The 19,131-nt window shown below is 47.2% G+C and overlaps 1 protein-coding gene across 1 annotated transcript in view; it reads left to right on the forward strand.

Annotated features, from left to right (window-relative positions):
- The window catches only part of Gucy2c (guanylate cyclase 2C), a 70,127-nt gene extending 51,415 nt beyond the window's left edge, over nt 1-18,712 (forward strand). The window contains exons 19-27 of the mRNA XM_075982477.1: nt 966-1,054; nt 1,781-1,872; nt 4,691-4,849; nt 7,534-7,726; nt 8,964-9,138; nt 10,861-10,959; nt 12,299-12,393; nt 15,324-15,400; nt 17,926-18,712. Of these exons, the coding sequence (XP_075838592.1) occupies nt 966-1,054; nt 1,781-1,872; nt 4,691-4,849; nt 7,534-7,726; nt 8,964-9,138; nt 10,861-10,959; nt 12,299-12,393; nt 15,324-15,400; nt 17,926-18,100 (1,154 nt within the window). The 3' untranslated portion in view covers nt 18,101-18,712. The remainder of the gene's footprint in view (nt 1-965; nt 1,055-1,780; nt 1,873-4,690; nt 4,850-7,533; nt 7,727-8,963; nt 9,139-10,860; nt 10,960-12,298; nt 12,394-15,323; nt 15,401-17,925) is intronic.
- Nucleotides 18,713-19,131: the final 419 nt, after the last annotated feature.

Below are 19,131 nucleotides of genomic sequence, written 5' to 3' on the forward strand. Positions count from 1 at the left end.
TAAGGGATCTTCCTTCTCTTTCTAATGTCCACACCTGTGATCCCAACACTCTGGGGTGGAGTGTCTTAGTTGGGGTTTCTATTGCTGTGAAAAGACACCATGACCATGGCAGCTCAGTTGGGGTGGCTTGCTTACAGCTTCAGAGGTTCAGTCCACCATCATCATGACGGGGAGCGTGGCAGCATGCAGGCAGACGGTAGCTGACAGTCCTGCATTGTGCAGGCAACAGGAAGTTGACTGACAGTCATACAGAGGGAAATGAGCCAGAAAGACCACAAAGCCTGTCTCGAAAGTGATAGACTTCCTCTATCAAGACCACACCTCCTAAGAGTGCTGCTCCCTTTGGGGGCCATTTTTTTTTTAACCACCACATGGAGGCAGGAGAATCAGGAGTTCCTGACTACTTTAAAGTCAGCCTGGCCTGCATGAGACCCTGTCTCAGAAAAGCCCAAACAAAAAACAAACAAACAAACAAAACAACAATACACACATTCTTCCTGCACCCTCTGGCTCTCCTCCTGATCGCAGAAGGGAAGTTACCTGCCTACTAGCTAGACTAGCACCTACTAGCGAGACTGCATTCTCATCGGAAGCACGGCTTAGTTTTCTGTCCCGTTCTCACTGAGGGCAAGCACTTTACTCCGTTCATCCGGTCTTCACTTTCTGAGCATTTACTATGCACTAACCCATGACTGGAGGTCAGGTGACTGCGGGATCTGGGAGGCAGGGGAGGGAGCGTGGGACAGAGAGAGCCCTATGGAGGCAGTGGTAGAATCTGAGCTGTTGAGGTGTTCAAGGATTAGCAGCTCCTGGGTTGTGAAGTGGGAGGAGACTCCTCCCACCTGACTCTCCTCGGTCACACTCCTACTGGACTAAAGAGCCAGTATGGGGTGAGCCTATTCAGAGGTGACCAACAGTCCATGCTGGAGTTCCTCTTGTGATGTAATTATTCTCATCCCAATCAGAGAAGATTTTCAGGGTGGAAAACTCAGATGGGATAAAACCGTTCCGTCCGGATCTGTTCCTGGAAACTGTGGATGAGAAGGAGCTGGAGGTAAGTCGGTGTTCCCGGTCTTCAGCGATCGGTCTACCACAGAGTCTGTGGGCAAAACTGCTAAAATGTATTCATGTAGAGAAACGCTACATGGCCTCCGGGTTCCTGGGAGGTGGCCCATGCCTCCTTAACAAGCTCTCGGTGGCTTTCCTGGCATGTAGCCCCCAGTCACATCCTCTTGCCTCTCCTGTTTTGCTTTTTCTCATCTCTTCTGCCAATCAGAACACGAGTGACTCCATTTGGGCCCACCCAGGGAACCTAGTACAACTGCCCTCTCTCGAGATTTCTCCGTTAATCGCGTTTGAGAAAGTCAAATGGTCTCCTTTGTTGGTAGCTTTTTTTTCCCCTTGTGGTTTTGGTTACCAGCAACCACTGAGGTCCAATATTACTAAATGGGAAATTCCAGAGTAAACCATTTATAACCTCATTATTTTTTTACCCTCCCTAAACACCACATGTTCTCATAAAACATTTAATCCCTCCCATAAACCTAGCCTTATCCAAACGGTCACCACGTTTCAATGAATTGCTCCCGAGAGGCTGGCTGGGTGTGGTGGTGTAGGTGGCAGGGTCCATACCATGAAAAGAGGAGAACCTCAGATTGGTCCTAGCCATCACGGCAGATCCTTATGAGATGTCCCCTGCCTTGATCACGGAGGAGAACACGGTGAGACTCCATCCTGGAGTTTAGCACCCTGAGCTAAGCCACCTTCTTCTTCTTTGCAGGTCTATCTACTCGTCAAAAACTGCTGGGAGGAGGATCCCGAAAAGAGGCCAGATTTCAAGAAAATCGAAAGCACACTAGCCAAGATATTTGGGTATTGCCGACATTTTTTATTTTTCTTCCTCAATCTTGGATTCCTTAATGATAGATAGCTGACGTTTAGCCACTCCAGGGAATGAAAATGCTTAGGTCTATAAAATTCTCAGGCTGTAACCAACACCTGTCACGTAAAATTCAAATGATGCAGAGATAAAAAGGCCACTGCTCAGGGACATTCTCACTTATAAAGTTAAATGCTCAGGGACAAAATAAATCATAACCAATCATATTTTTATTAAAAAAAATAGTTTCTAGAGGCTACAAAGACGGTTAAGTAGTTAAGAGCATGTACTGTCGCCAGGCAGTGGTGGCACATGCCTTTAATCCCAGCACTTGGGAGGCACAGACAGGTGGATCTCATTCGAAGCCATCCTGGTCTACAGAGCTAGTTCCAGGACAGGCTCCAAAGCTACACAGAGAAACCCTGTCTCGAAAGACCAAGAAAAAGGGAAAAGGAAGGAGGAGAAGACAGAGGAGGAGGAGGAAGAGGAGGAAGAGGAAAAGGAGGAGGAGGAGGAGGAGAAGGAGAAGGAGAAGGAGAAGGAGAAGGAGAAGGAGAAGAAGAAGAAGAAGAAGAAGAAGAAGAAGAAGAAGAAGAAGAAGAAGAAGAAGAAGAAGAAGAAGAAGAAGAAGAAGAAGAAGAAGAAGGACACGTACTGTTCTTGCAGGGGACCCAAGTTTGGTTCAGATAACCCACATCACGAGGCTTCCAATGAATTTAACTCCCCCAAGGGGTATGATGCCTCTGGCTTTCCTGGGCAACTGTCTTCAGGGCACAGTTCCTCCACTACACACACAAACATAAGTTAAAAATAAATCTTAAAGAAAATAAAATTTCCAAGAGAACATAAAAGTTGGGGTGTGTGGGCAAGTGGGGAAGACCTGGAAGGCGTTAAGGGGGGGGGCAGAGTAAAAATATATTGTATGAAAAAAATTAATGAAACATATAATTTCCAGACCCTTCTGTAAGTCTAACCTGGATCCTAAGGTTCTGTAAAACTCCCGGGAAGTTCTTTTTTAAAGTTTACTTATTTTATATGTATGGGTGTTTTGCTTGCATGGATGTCTATGTGCCATGTGCATGCAGTGCTCACAGAGGCCAGAAAAGGCTTCTGACCCTGGGACTGAAGTTACAGATAGTTGTGAGCTGCCGTGAGGGTGCTGGGAATCAACCAGGCCCTCAGGACGAGCACCCAGTGTTCTTAGTCACCTGCCCAACTCTCCAGGCCCAAATGGGTAATTCTTAAGACTAGCAGATTCTTAATATTTTTAAGATCTACTCTTCAGTTTTAATTATTTGTGTGATGTATGGGTTTGTGCACATGTGTGCAGGTGCCCAAGGAAAATAAAAGCACCAGATTCCTGGGGTGCTGGGAGATGAACTCGGGTCCTCTGGAAAGCCAGCACGATCTTACTAAGCCATCTCTCCAGCCCCTGAGGTCAGCAAGTTTGAAAGATCTCCAAAATCACCAGCTTTGGCCCAGACACTTTAGATTTGCATTTCTGAATCAGAACAGCAGTCAAGGTCAAAGTGGGGGGTGTACCCCATTATCCAGTAATACTGAATTCTGGGTGCTGTGTGCTCAGTGCAGATAAGAGCTAGGAATCCAAGTTTCCTTGGTAGGGCACCATCATGGCTTGCTGAGGGACAGAGGGTAAAACACCTCCCCTCACAGGCTACCAACTTCCTTGTTCATAAAATTGGAGTGAGCTGGACGGTTTCTATCATTCCTTCCATCTCTGACTTTCTGGAGGTATCATTATGTCCAAAGATTCAGATACCGGGGGAGGTGAGAATCCAAGGCTTGGGTGGGAGCTAAACTAATTGAGATCATGGTCTGCTTGGCAGAATGGCTCCGTTTGTAGCAGGAAAGAACAACAGATTAAATCCCTCCCTTTGCACTCCTTCCCTGACCTGTCACTGAGGTCAGAGGGGCTGTGCAGTACCAATGACATGAACCCTCAGGGAGACACAGGGGCCCCCAGTCTTCAGCCTTGGCCGTGGTTATCAAACATAGCTGCCCATCTGAAATTCCCTGAGGAGCTTTAGGAAAGCCTGACACCTGACTTCTACCCTAGAGCATTTGATGCAACTGGTCTCAGCTGTAACCTGGCACTGGAAGTTTTAATAGCTCCCCAGGTGATAAAGATTCACAGTCAAGATGTGAAAACTTTTAATTGAATCCATTCAAAGGAAATAAAACAATCTATCATTATTCCTTGTACCGGCTCCTGATTCCATTCTGCTCAACTAGCCTCTACCGGTGGAGCCAACTAAGAATCCCTTGGGAGCGTGTGTGTGTGTGTGTGTGTGTGTGTATGTCTCTTGAGACCTTTAGAGATGGCTTAACAGGAGGCTTTTGTCACACAAGACTGCAGTGAGTTCAGTCCCCAGAACAACCAAGTTGTCCTCTAACCTCTAAACCCATATCATGGTACTCTCTCTCTCTCTCTCTCTCTCACACACACACACACACACACACACACATGGTGGGGGGGACAGAGACAGACATATAGAGAGACAAAGATAGACACAGAGACAGACAAACACACACAGAGACAGAGAGACAGACAGACACACACGCACACATACACACACACACACACACACACACACACACATTCACACAAAGAGAGCCATCTCCTCCTGAGAGCAGAAGTGGGAACCGGTCGATGATGTGGCATCTTAGGACCTCCCCTCCCCATGCCTTCATATAGTGTAAGCATTATCTTTAATACACGCGACACTGTGAGAACCCCACATGCCCCTTCTGTGACATACCTAAGAGCTCTTTGTCTATTACCACCTGCAGCCTTTTTCATGACCAAAAAAATGAATCTTACATGGACACCTTGATCCGACGTCTCCAGCTGTATTCTCGAAACCTGGAACACTTGGTGGAGGAGAGGACGCAGCTGTACAAGGCAGAGAGGGACAGGGCTGACCGCCTTAACTTTATGCTGCTCCCACGGTAAGGCGAGTCTCCTGCAGACATGACCTCTCTGATTCCACAGCCAGGCTCCAGGGCTCCCACCTGAACCCTTCAGCGTGCCCGCCTCTCACTGTTGCTGGGATTGTTCTAGATTTGGTCTGGCCTTGTATTTACTTGGGACTGTATAGGATGGCTTCCTTTTGTAGATCCAGGAACAGATTATTGGGGTTGGCGGTGCTTGTGCCTTGCCGAGCCCCACATCCGATTCCACTCTGAATTCCTAAAGCAAGGCGTTTGGGGAGAATCCTGGACTGAGCAGAGAGATGTGAGTTCTGACACCTTGTTAAGCCTACAGCCTTCAGGCAAGTCGCTGTCTGTCTGTCCTTGGTCTCAAAAGCAGAAACTCAAGTCTCCCTGTGCAGTGTGTGAACCATGAGACCTTCAGGCCTTAGGTGTTAGTTTCTTTGCTTTCCTTCTTTAGGTCACCAGGGAACTCTGAGTCGTAAGTAGAGGCTGCCGGTGGGAGAGGAGTTGGGCAACACTCGCCTCACCACCCGGGCTTCCAGGAGCCAACATTGGCCTCTTCTTTGTGAAGCTGCGGCATACTCGGGACAGAAGTCCCAAAACAGCTTCATGTTTTCGGAGCACTGGCATTTGAATACGTTCCTGAGGGATGTTAAGATAAACAGGGAATCACACCATGATTGTTTGGCCCATGGCTTTGTACAAGTGAGAAATAATGGTCTCTTCTCACTAAGGTGTGGCAAGCTGTTCCAGTAAAGTCCTGGAAACTGAGGCCAGTGTCACAGAAAGGACACCATCACCTGCCTGTGACATCCATGCTGGACTACCCCGTAATGGTGGCTTGTCCAGGTTACTCCTTTCTCAACCCCTCCCAGATCCACTGCCTCCCACTCTGATGACTTTTTCCAAATAGATAGATAGTTTCTTCTCTATTAGCCTGGGCGGAGAGGTGCGGGGTGCACACATGCCCCACTCAGTCCCTGAGACTAGGAAAAGCCCAACGGAACCATGAGCCTTTCCGCTCTTACACACAGGCTGGGAGAGCATTCTGAAAATACACTAGAGCCCCCTGCCCCACCGCCACCTCTATGTCAAAAAGGGTAGGTGTTACCGCATCCCATAACCTCGTTGTATTATGCAGAATCCCTTGCCTGGAAAGTAATGCTTAGTTGACAAAAATAATACTTTCATTACCGGGTGATAGGCATGGGTTTTCTGGAAGATCCACAGGCATTCTGCAAATGTTACTCTCACTTCCAAATCTTCTCCATGTCCCTGAACATCCAGGGTCTGGGTCGCAGACAGTTCACAGTGCATGGGATTGGTGTTGCTCAGTCCTAGGAACAATTCTTGTCTAATGGGATCACCAGAAATTCCCACTTCCTTTTCAGACCTTCATTTTCTTATCTATATAAAAATGGAGGAATTAGGGACGGTTCAGAGGTTAGGAACATTTGCTGCTCTTGCAAAAGACCTGAGTTCCCAGCACTCACTTGGTGGCTCACAACCATCTCTAACTCCAGTCCCAAGGGATCTTGTGCCCTCTTTCAGCCTCTGCAGGTACCATACACACATGTAGTATATGCATACATGCAAACAAACACTTGTACAGAATAAAGTAAAATGAGGGATTTGTTCGCATGGTCTGCTGCATTTCCCAGCTTCTAGCTTCTCACTCTAAGGTTCTATATTTCTGCTCAGACTCCCCTCAAAATGACTCTAATGGCAGCAGAGTGTGCCCAACTCCAGTCAGCTCCTATGCCTCCTCCTCCAAAGGAAAGGCATCTTGGCCCCTAAAGGAAGTCCCGGTCCATTTGGATGCTTCTGTTGTATTGCTTGCTCTGAGAAGCTGCACCTTCCATCTCTTCAGTGAGACTTTTCTTTTTTGTTTTTTAAATTTATGTGCACTGCTGTTTCGTCTGCATGAGGGTGTCAGGGACCCTGGAACTGGAGTTACAGACAGCTATGAACTGCCATGTGGGTGCTAGGAATTGAACCCCGGTCCTCTGGAAGAGCAGCCAGTGTTCTTAACTGCTGTGGCATCGTTCCAGCCCCCAGTGAGGCTTTCTATGTGGTTTCCTTTGGCATCCTTTGCAGAAGTTGCAACTTATATACAGTGTGGTTGACTTTACTTTTCAAAGGACTCAAATCTAGTTCAAAATATCCAACAAATTCCAATTTAAGTATATCAAAATGAACGATGACTGCATTATTCATTTGGCCCGATATTAAATAATACCATGAAGCACATGAGAGGAGTGGAAGTGTTGGCTGTGAGGACAGGGGTAGTGCGCATAGCCTTGGGGTCAATTTCTTAGTCAGTGATGCACTCCTCATCTAGGCTTCTGAAAATGGCGCTGTGCTTGTTTGAAGTCGGTTGTCAATGGAGACATGTATAGGTATTAGAGTTAGACAGGTGTTAGGGCTGTGCATTTATGTGTATTATTGATAATCTAAGTTAATGTTGAAAATGCTTTTATTCATCCAAGTTTAAACACATACATACATACACATGTGTGTGGGCAATGTATTGCCACACAGTGTATGCAATCTCTTCCTTTTGCTTCCTGGGCACTCGCTGGAATTCAAAAGCTCAAATTTCTGAATGCTGGTGACAGTTGCTACAATCTAAATTGTTTATGTTAAGGCAAGAAAACTCTTCAGAGGTTAAACATGGTTTTCGGTCCTCCCTCATCTAGGCCGGTGGTAAAATCCCTGAAGGAGAAAGGCATTGTGGAACCAGAGCTGTATGAAGAAGTCACGATCTATTTCAGTGACATTGTCGGTTTCACAACTATCTGCAAGTACAGCACCCCCATGGAGGTGGTGGACATGCTCAACGACATCTACAAGAGTTTCGACCAGATTGTGGATCACCATGACGTCTATAAGGTAACGGATTGGCCCTCAGGCTGAGACAGCTGGGCAGCCCAAGGCCACAGGGCCTGACAGCCTTGCTCCTGCTTCCTGTCGCCCCTTGTCCAACAGATACCAAGAGGCTGATAAGAATGCTTCCTGTTCTTCCAGAGGTCTTGAGTTCAGTTCCCAGCTCTCAATTCAGGGGGCTCAGAACTGCCCGTAACTCCAGCTCCAAGCGATCTGTCACCCTCCTCTGTCGTCCCCCAGGCACCTGCGTTTATATGCATGCAGAAGCCCCCACACAGGCACATACAAACATGCACCCAAAATAGATAAACCTCTAACACTTGATGAAGTGGTGGCTGAATTCAAGCTGAAACAAAAGATGTGTGGAAGGATGGAGAGAGGTCAGGTGTCCAAATGAGCCCCACCTTTAAGGAGCAGTACAGGGGACCAAGTTACAGCAAAAATGAATTCGGGGGACAAATGTAGAGGGAGTGACAGTGTTTCAGATCACCTCCAAAACCATGGGTAACATTTAAGCTGACTGGGAAAGAAGTGGAGACAGTGGAGTTAGGATAACAGCACAAGACTGCGAAAATGCTTGATTCCCAAAGGAACCTACAATTACTGTTGGGAAAAAAAAACTATGTAGAAAATGATAATCACTAAAGATGACTTTTCCAGTCATTTAGTATATTACTAAAATTATATAGGGTCAGCTGGATTATTTAATTGGTACAGAGAAGGAGGCACTCACATACCCATACACTTAACAACTGAAATTAAAAGTAAATAATTAAAGAATCTGACTGGCTTACATGTAGGTGCCCACGGGGGGGCAGAATAGGGCATCTGATCCCCTGGAACTGAGGTTACAAGCAGGTGTGAGCCACTGTGTGGGCCTGGGAGCTGCACCTTGGTCTTTTGCGAGTGCAGCAGGCAGTCTCAACCACTGAGCCAGGTCTCCAGCCCCGCAACCAGATTATCTGAACATTTGCAGAATTGTCGCTCCATCTTCACAATCTGTATAATTATGAGACAATGTGACATGGTTAAAGTCCTCCATAGCTGTTTCGTTGTCAGGTTAACTGACTACTAGAAAAACTTACCTGGAGAAACGGGCATAGAACTGGCCCTGAACGAGGTGCACAGAACTGTGCCCTTACTGAGCTCCCAGCCCCGATTGTGTGTGCATTCAGTGCAGGCTTCCATTCATTCTGGCATCTTCCCACCGGGCAGAGCCACTAATGAGACCGTGTTCCCACAGGTAGAAACCATCGGCGATGCCTATGTGGTAGCCAGCGGTTTGCCTATGAGAAATGGCAACCGACATGCGGTAGACATTTCCAAGATGGCCCTGGACATCCTCAGCTTCATAGGGACCTTTGAGTTGGAGCATCTCCCTGGCCTCCCAGTATGGATTCGCATTGGAGTTCATTCTGGTAAGGAGTTGGGCGTCCTAGCAAGTGGGAGTTACTCACAGCAGAGCACACAAGAGCATCTTGATGTGATTTGCTTTTCGTCAGACTCCTTAAACTCTATGTGCCAAATGTGGGGTTCATTACACATCCTGGCATAGTTAGACCCAGTTCCTAGAGAACACTTGAAACAGCACCACGGATAGCATGGTCTACTGTCTCACTTATCGCCTTCCGGCGCACAGTCCCAACTTCCTGTTCATCTCCCGTTAGAACAGTGCAATCCTGGGGCTGGAGCGCTGCCTTAATGGTGAGGAAGGTATACTACACTTGGCGAGCACCTGAGTTTAGCTCCCAGCAACCATGCTGGGCGGCTCACAGCCTGGAGAGCTGAGGTCCTCTTCCGGTCCCCTCCAGTGCCTGTGTTCATGGGCACCTACCCACACGAAATGGACGCGTGCACGGAATGAAAAGTAAAATCCTTTTTAGAAAAGGAAAAATACTTAAAAATATGCGGTTCGGAGGAAAACAGCTGGGCCGATCCCTCCAGCATTTATACCTACTCCACAGAAAACACACGGTGGTAGCCCTGGACTCCAGACCAAACTAATGAGTTTACTTAAGAAAGAACAACTCACAGACGGTGTCCTTCAGATCCAAAGTGCTTCAGCAGGCAATATGGACAGGGAGCATCTACAGACAGAAGACAGAAGTGAGGTTGGTGGGACAGCGCCTGCTCCGAATCCTCGCCCCACAAGGCCTAGTCAGGAAGGTTTCAAGCTGGAGGCTGTCTGAAAAAATGAGGTGGGGGAGAGAGAGCAGAGGTGAGAGACTCAGGGTAGAGGGCAGCCTCTGGCCTCCAGTTTAGTTTACAGCCTTGAATATAGAGACTGGAGAAGATAAGTAGTCAGCCTTACAGAAACACATAGCTGGAGGGTAACTCATAGCCAGCCTAGGTGTCCAACAACAGAGGATGGAAAAAGAACATGTGACACATAGGCCCAGTGGATAGGATATCCTGCATATCATATTTACATTATGATTCATACGGTAGCAAAATTACAGTTATGAAAAAGTAACAAAAATAGTGTTATGGTTTGGGATCACCACAACATGAGGAACTGTATTAAGAGGTCTCAGCATTAGTAGGGTTGAGAACCACTGCCCTAGCTGGAAAGCTAGTCTTCAGTTCACGTGTTCATGTCTAACTCTGCACCCAGTCATCCCTGCAAACCCTGACGCGATGACCCTTCTTCCCAACGGTCACATTAACTTTTCCTGGGGAGACAGGAACATCTACTTAGGGCAGCTACCAGAGAGAGCTTGGCGGGCCAGGAAGTCGCTCATTGCGTTTTCTTACAAGAGTTTGGGTGACCTCAAATAACCACATCACTCATTCATTAGAAGAATTACACATGTGTTCAGCTGTGTCTCCGTGCATTGAAGTATCAACCTGACTGTGAGAGATGCTCACCCATTCCAGCTCCATTTTTCTTTTTTTTTAAATATTTATTTATTTATTATGTGTACAATATTCTGTCTGTGTGTATGTCTGCAGGCCAGAAGAGGGCACTAGACCTCATTCCAGATGGTTGTGAGCCACCATGTGGTTGCCGGGAATTGAACTCAGGACCTTTGGAAGAGCAGGCAATGCTCTTAACCACTGAGCCATCTCTCCAGCCCCTCCAGCCCCTCCAGCTCCATTTTTCAATGTGCAATGATGCTCCTCTTCGTCCTTCGTTCTAGGCCCCTGTGCTGCTGGTGTTGTGGGGATCAAGATGCCTCGTTATTGCCTATTTGGAGATACAGTCAACACCGCCTCTAGGATGGAATCCACTGGCCTCCGTAAGAAGGGGGGTTGCTAATTTTCATAGAAAGCAGAGATTCTTCCAGTAGATGCACTTGTAGACTTCACTACATCGTGGTGAGGTGCTAAGTGTCGGTGAAAGGCAGGTGGACCCTCACGTGGGCTAGACTTGATTGAGCCTGTGTTAGCAGACTCGCCATGTTTGATTTTGTTGTATTTACCCTGATTATTTTAGCCTTTTTTTCCTTCAGCTTTAGACTGTTTTTGTATTTTTGGACCACGTGCAGTGAATTCAGGCATGTTCTAGCTGGACTAACCATGAACTTTAGGATAGGTGTGTAAACCGTGTGGTCTCCAATGGGAAAGATATGGACCAGACACACCCTGACTTGGCTTCACCTTTCCTGTTTATTTGATTTCTCTAGAAACTGATTTGTTCTAGGAATTTGTTAGTGCACAAGGTTTCAGGTTCCTCTTCAGATTGGATCAGCCCTTGACATTTTTCTAAGGCGTGTGTCTGGCAGAATTGAGGAACCCTGCACGGCATGCAGTAGACACTCAGTATTAATGATAATGATAAACATGCAGTAGATGCTTTATCTATATTACTAATAGTGATAAGAGCAAAAACTGTAGAGTAGAGGGAAGAAAAGCAGTGGCCGGTGATGTCTAAAAGCTGACAAAAGCAGAACCAGGATAGGATTTGGTAGTTAAACTGGCTGTGCGTTCTTAGCATGTACCACAAAATCAAATCATCAAGAAAAGAACGAGGTGAGAGTCAAACAGACTCAGACTAAAATACAGACCATCATCTGCATATGTTGGGGGAGTTACTCCGTCTCTCACGGCCTCAGGAAGAGGAACACAAAGGATGAGATGAATCCCTTGTTAGGAGGGTTTCTGGACAGGACTTGGATGATGTGGCGTTATGCACTTGGCGGTCCTCTGGTCCACGGAGGGTGTCCGCTATTCTGGCCACTGTCATGGCTGTGGTGTGGCTGTCGAGCTTCTATCAATGGGCCTTTAGGTGGGACTCCCTCATCGCTTGTTTTTCAGAAGATGATAGTGCTGTTGAAGAGGAAAGTCTGAAAAAACCCAGAACCCAAATCTTCACCTTGTTTGCAGCACCTTAGCTGTTAGGAGTAACAACATTCAGAACCCTAAAAACACAACGCCAGACCCTTTTACCTACGTGTAGTATTTTCTCTTCTCACTGACGCTGTTTTTAAAGGCCCATTGATAGAACAGCTGTGTGTGTTTCTCCTCGGTGGAGGAGAGGCTTAGAGTGCTGTTGACACCGAGAGTCGGGGAGAAACCAACGTGGCCACAGCAGACATCAACCCAGGGGACGCTCATTGGTCTGGTTTGTGTTTCCAGCCTTGCGGATCCACATGAGCAGCTCCACAATAGCCATCCTGAAGAGAACAGACTGCCAGTTTCTGTACGAAGTGAGGGGAGAAACGTACTTAAAGGTAAGGAGACGGCAGACACTTGCAAGCAAGCACGCAGACACACGCGGGCCACATGTGACCCGCAAGCACTCAGACACATGCAGGCCACGTGCGACCCTCCACCAAGAAAGTTAGAAAAGACAAAGGGGAAGAGCCCTTCCCTTCCTCCCTGCAGGACCTCCATCCATCATCACTAGAGAAAGAGCATCCATCCAAGCTGTGAATTCAGACTGCTCTGTGCTCCCGCAAGCCCTTTAGATACCCTGTGCTGGGACCAGTATGCTATAAAGCATTGCTCCCAGGCTGGAGAGGTGGCTCAGAGGTTAAGAGCACTGGCTGCTCTTGCAGAGGACCCAGGTTCAATTCCCAACATCCATATGGTGGGTCACAGCCGTCTGTAACTCCAGTTCTAAGAGATCTGGTGTCCTCTCTGGGTCTCCACAGGTATTGCATGCACACACTATGCATACATACAAGCAGGCAAAAACACTCATATACATAAAGGAAAATAAATAAATCTAAAAATAATTAAATAATAAAAACCAACGACAGCATAAAACACTGCTACCATTTCCTCCACCTATATTCACATCTGTCCCTAGTTGCTCCTCCCAACCCGAGAGCTCAAACCAGTCAGGATTTACTGAAGTCAAAACTCATTTGCTCATTTTTTACTATAGCTGTCTCAACAGCTGCTTTTACCATTCTGAAGCTGTGGACCATTGGCTACCAAGATGTGGGTACTCCTCACTACTGAGTCCTTGCTGAACTGCAGGGATCCAGACACCTTGCTGGGCCTCCTGAGACTCTCTGAATGAGCAGAACAGGCATTCTGATGTTTATGACACACATATGTTTGTGGATCGAGGCTATAGGTTTTCAATGCTCTGTCTCACTTTTTCTCTCTTGTGTATGTGTGTCGGATACACGTACATGTGTGTACACTTACATGTGTGCACACTTGCAATACCGGGACTCCCCTTCATTTTCCGAAGCAGAGTCTCCCATTCAAATCTAGAACTGACTAGATACAGTTCGTCTAGATGGCCGGGCTGGCCTGGGGCTTCTCTGTCTTCTGAGGTTGGAGTTATGAGTAGGAAGAAAACCCACCCAGCATTTATGTGGGTTTTGAGGATTCAGACCCTGGCCCTCTTGCCAGTATGACAAGCCCTTTACCTGCTTCTCACGATTGGCACAGCTGCCCTGTGACGCCACCAATTGTCCCCTCTCAGATGCTCTTTAAAATGATCAGAATCTTTTCACTGTTGGTCTGAAGCCGACAACTGACCAGACACTGTTTTTGTCACTAGGACCCATAAATTCTGTGCCATGTAATTGCAGTTGCAAATTGGGAAATGTCACATTTTACATAAAATTTGTCTAATAACGCACTCAGGTTTTGAGTCTTCTACAAATAAATTTACTAATCTGCAATCCTCTAAAATGCCGTTTATAGTCTTGTTAAAAAATAAAGTGCTATGAATACTCTCTTAATCTAGACCCATCTGATCTCCTTAGATATAAAACTTAGCAAAAATGGAATTTCGTGTAAGTATCCATTTGTTTCCTAGCCCCGCCCACCCACCGTGAGCAAATGTTTCTTCCAGGTGCTTATTATGGCATGTATTTTTGTAATTACGCGCCAAGATAATGAAGCCACAGCAACAATTTTGTCTCAAAACTTTGTTGTAAAAGGTTAAAAGGACATACAAAGCTGGAGAGAGACGGTTCTTGCTGCCAAGACTGTCTGCTGGAGAGCAGCCCCACATGCTGGAAGGAGATAGCTGGGCTCTGACTAGCACATGTGTGTTGTCTTAAATACACACACACAATCAAAACAAAGAAAACGCACACAGTGGAAAATGATATGCTTGTTAGCACAGCAGAATCAAAACACATCTCTTCCTTTCTCTAAACTTTACTTTGCATGTGTGTTGAATATGTTCTTGTGTGTAATGTATAGATACCAGATGTCAAATCTGGGTGTCATCTCCAGTTGTTTTAAGCCTTATTTAAGGTCTAAATTTTATTTTTTATTATTGGTGTGTCTGTGTGCCTGGGTAACCAGAGTACATCCCTGTGGAGTGTGTTGTCTCTCTCCCCCTCTCTGAGCATGCCCAGGGACCAATCTCAGGCTGTCAGGCTTTCGTGGCAAGTGCCTTTTAAGCCCTGCCAGTGTGACAAGCACTGTGCTTTCTGCCTTGCCTGGCTTCACCCCACTTCCTGAGACAAGCTCTCCCACTGAACCCGGAGCTCACTGATTTTCCTAGACTGGCTGCTCAGTGAGCTCCAGGAGCCCACCTGTCCCTGCTCCCCAGAGTGGGAGGTACAGACGTGTTGTAATGAGAATTTATTTGACCAATGAAAGCAACACATAGAAAGAAGACCCTCCTACACCACAGACAGATGCTGCACCCTACTCTGTACTGGGGCGCTGGGGAACTTAGGTCCTCATGTTTCTAAACGAGCTATCTCCTCGGGCCTGAATGTCTTCGTTTTTAAGGTAGGGGTCTTAAAATGTTGCTATACTGTAAATCTGAAATATCTTCTTGGGAAAAAAAAACTATTTTGAAAACAGCCTGTCTGGCTGGGCTCACATCTGAAATTGTGGTACTCAGTGTCTGAACCAGGAGAGCTGCTATGAGTTTGAGACAACCTGGCATACATGGTGAGCGCCAGACCTGCCTGGACCATAGTGTAAGATCCTGCCTCCAAATACATAAAGTAATTAGTTATTTAATATATATAATAAATTTTCAAAAACAGAAAGGGAGGGAAAAGGAAAGTAAAAAGACCAGCCTGGTGAGAGACTTCTTAATTTTTTTCTAAATTTTAGGGATGTGCCATGTGCCCTGATGGGCAATGTGGGGGGAGTGTGCCTCTTGGAACATGTCATCATAGAGCGGCGGGTGAGAACAGCACCTTCATGGGACCTTTTTTTGTCTCACTAGGGAAGAGGGACAGAGACCACGTACTGGCTGACTGGGATGAAGGACCAAGAATACAACCTGCCAACCCCACCCACTGTGTAAGCTTCAGGGGTAGTAGGGAGGGGGAGGAGCTGGGAGCCCTTGGTCCAGCAGGGAGGGAGAGGAACTGGGAGTCCAGGGTCAGTAGTGAGGGAGAGGAACTGGGAGTAAGGGGTCAGCAGGGAAGGAGAGGAACTGGGAGTCTGGGGTACAGCCGAGGTGGGGGAAGGGGAGGGGAGGAGCTGGGAGTACAGCGTCCAGCAGGGGAAGAGGAAGAGCTGGAAGTCCTGGATCAGGCGAAAAGAGGGAGAGAAGCCCAGAAGTCCTGGGTCAGGCGGCCCACTATGCTATTTAGAGGTATTTAACCTGACAAGTGCCTGGGGACACAAGAAAGTCTAGAATGTTCCCTTCTCCAGCTGCTGAACTGGAGTATCCAGAATGCCGGTATTTTCCTGAGACTCGGTGACCCAGAATACGCACAACCTCTGGTGCTCTGGAGCCCTAGGTTTACTTCCCTCATGAGTCAGTCAGAAGTGTGTTCTCAGTGAAGTCACACCGGGCTACTCCTGTTCCATTGTCCCAGGGAGGCTCCACCTGGGAAAGGGGAAGGAGGCGTCTCTGGACCTAGAAGAGATTCTGTTCTTATTTAGCTGACTTTGGTTTCGTTTTGTTTCACTGACTCCTTCCTTTTCTTCTGACCTTCTAAGGTTGATTTCCGGTTGTGCCAATGATGTAGCTGCAAGATGATAGATCGATAGATGAAATATATAGATGAAGTATATGATATGTGAACACACACACGCACACACACACACACACACAGGGACACTCAGACTGAGACAAGGTCACTATGTAGCCCAGACTGGCCTCCACCTCTCAGTCTTCCTTGCTGGCTTTCTCTAGGCATACGCCACATGCCTCACCCGGTTATATTGTAAACAGTTTGTCTTCCTTAAAATGAACTTGATTTACCAGGTGTGTTGGCATATACTTTTAATCCCAGCACTCAGGAGACAGAGGCAAGTAGATCTCTGTGGGTTTGAGGTCAGGCTAATCTGCATTAACACTGTCTCAGACACAAAGGGAGGGGCGGCCCCGGAGAGGTGGCTCAGTGATCAGGGAACCTGAGTTCAGTTTCCATCCCCTTGGTTCTGTAACTCCAGTCCCAGGGGATTTGATGCCCTCCTTTGGATTCTGTGAGTACTGCAATACACCCCACCCCACCTCTATCCACCTGTGATTAAAAATAAAATAAATATGGGGGCTGGAGAGTTGATTCAGCATCTAAGACTACCTGCTGTTCTTCCAGTGGACATGAGTGTGTTTCCCAACACCCGCATCTGGTTATGAATGCCTGCAACTCCACTTCCAAAGGGTCGGATACTTTCCGGCTTCCACAGGCACCACACAGGGCATACATTCACACACAGAAATACACAGAAATGAAAATCATGAAGATGCAAGCCTCTTTCGCTTGGTGGAAAGCTGGTCACATTCTGCTCAGGAAGCCTCAGAAATCTAGGGTTGTGTTCTGCCTTGCTCGGAACAAAAGAAGGCAGCGCCACAGCTGTTTGCCCCTTCTGAGAACAGAGCACGGGAGCTGGAGAGATGGCTCAGAGGTTGAGAGCACTAGCTGTTGTTTCAGAACACTTGAGTCCAGAGGACCCAGGTTTGAGTCTCAGCCCCCACATGGCAGCTCACAACCGTCAGTATTTCTAGTTCCAGATACCCCTTCCGGCCACCTGGGCAGCAGGCACACCTATGGTACAAGACACACAAGCAGACAAAGCACCCACACACAATAAACAACAGCAACAACAATAACAAGGATAGAAAATGCTGGAAGCAGAGAGGCTCTCTGCATTTCCACTCCTGCCCCCTTCTGTCCACTGGTGTCCCCAAAGAGGAAGATACCAGCCTCGCCTAAAGTAACAGTGCTAGGTCTTACCACGGAGTCTGCATTCCTGTGATAGGAAGATTTCCTATCTCTCTAGCAGGTTTCATTTCTGAAGGAGGCTCAAGTTGTCCAGTCCATTAACAAGCCTCCTGCCCTCGCCCTGTGGCTGTTGCGATGGCTTTGGCTGGAGGAGAGAGCCTCTCGTTCAGAGGCCTATTGGCTAGCAGACAGAAGGCAAGCCGAGTCAACCCGGGAAGCCTGGCTTCAAACTAGAACTGCCCAGATCCTTCTAAACTTTGGAGACCCACTGCCATCCTGAGCCCTCTTCACACAACCCTCACATTCATGGCTGTGTGGGTAACCGTGTGTTTCCAGGGCTGTGTGGTACAGTCCTAAGATTCCTCATTTCTGTTCTGGATCTCGGTGGCTCTTCTGCCGTGTTCCCCAATTCTAACAACATGTTTCACTTTGAAAGAGAAAGACCCATTTTCTGTCTACAATACCTTACACTGACACAGGGCAGGAAAGCCAGTTCCCTGGAATCGTGAAAGGCAATGGTGATTTTGTACTCCCTGCGTTTATTTCCTGTGTGTAGCATGGAACAGGCACCCACTGGGTAAGGTCTGAAGCTAAGGGACGTTCCGCGTGGATAGCTGACAACTTTTTCTCTCCCCACACGCTTTCCAGGGAGAACCAACAGCGCCTGCAGGCAGAGTTTTCAGACATGATTGTCAGCTCCTTACAGAAGAGAGAGGCCTCGGGTGTGAAGAGCCGGAGGCCCACACGGGTGGCCAGCTACAAAAAAGGCTCCTTGGAATACCTGCAGCTGAACAACTCAGACCACGAGAACACCTATTTCTAGACCTAGGTGAGGTCTAAAACTGACGGTAGCGACCTCCAGTGTCCCGGATCTGCAATTTCCAGAGACCTCTATGACACAGACAAGCGTTTATGCTCGCTGCCCTGCCTGGAACATAGAATTCCTCTGCAAGTCACATGGGTGTTCTGGTTTTGTTTTGGTTTTTTTTGTTGTTGTTTGTTTGTTTTTTTTTTGGCTTTTGGTTTTTTTTTTTGTTGTATTAGACAGAGTCTCATGGACGCCAAATGTCCTCAATCTCACTGTGGAGCAGAGGATGATTTTGAACTTCTAAGATCCTCCCACGCTACCTCCCCACTGAGATGTGTGTCCTTGGCAGTGTGATGGCCCTGTACTCCAGAGATCCCAGTCCCACGGTTGTCCCAGAGCATCAGCCTGGAGAAGAGCAGGAAGGAATATGCTATCTAGAATTTGGGTTTTTGTTCTTATTTCTTTTTGTTTTGTTTACTGGCTCTTTCTTCTGCACACATGAGAGAATTTTTTTTAAATTGTCTCAACTATATTTTAAGTAGCCTATCTTTGTGAAAGTGTGCTTAACTCATGATTTTTTTCAGAACTCCTGATAGATATTTGGTACAGATAAACATTTTGAGAGTCTGGTATGTGTTTCTACTGTCTGCTCCTCTGCCTGGGGCTACCAGCCATCAACTCCTGCATGCTGAAAGAATCAGACAAGGCTCAGGGACAAGATCCTTGAAAGTCACCCTCTATGCATGGGGACATTATTGATTCAAAACAGCGTTTTTGCCTCAGCCTGTCTACTTAGCAACATGCGTGTGCTTCATGTGTCATGACAGGGACCAGAGAAGAGGCCAGGCAGAGGTTCAATTCCTACGCTGCTCTGTTCTGCCTAGGAGGTCACCAGTATCCCTAAGCATCTGCTCTCTCTGACAGGGTAGCCTCTTCCTTAAGTGACACATGGCTCTCCCTGTATGTGACAGCTCATACATATCACATGTGATGTCTATGTATATCTCCTATCGTTTTGATCTGTGGACACACTCCCTCTGCATTAG

The sequence above is a fragment of the Microtus pennsylvanicus genome, chromosome 8, assembly GCF_037038515.1.
Source record: "Microtus pennsylvanicus isolate mMicPen1 chromosome 8, mMicPen1.hap1, whole genome shotgun sequence".
NCBI classification, from domain to species: domain Eukaryota; kingdom Metazoa; phylum Chordata; class Mammalia; order Rodentia; family Cricetidae; genus Microtus; species Microtus pennsylvanicus.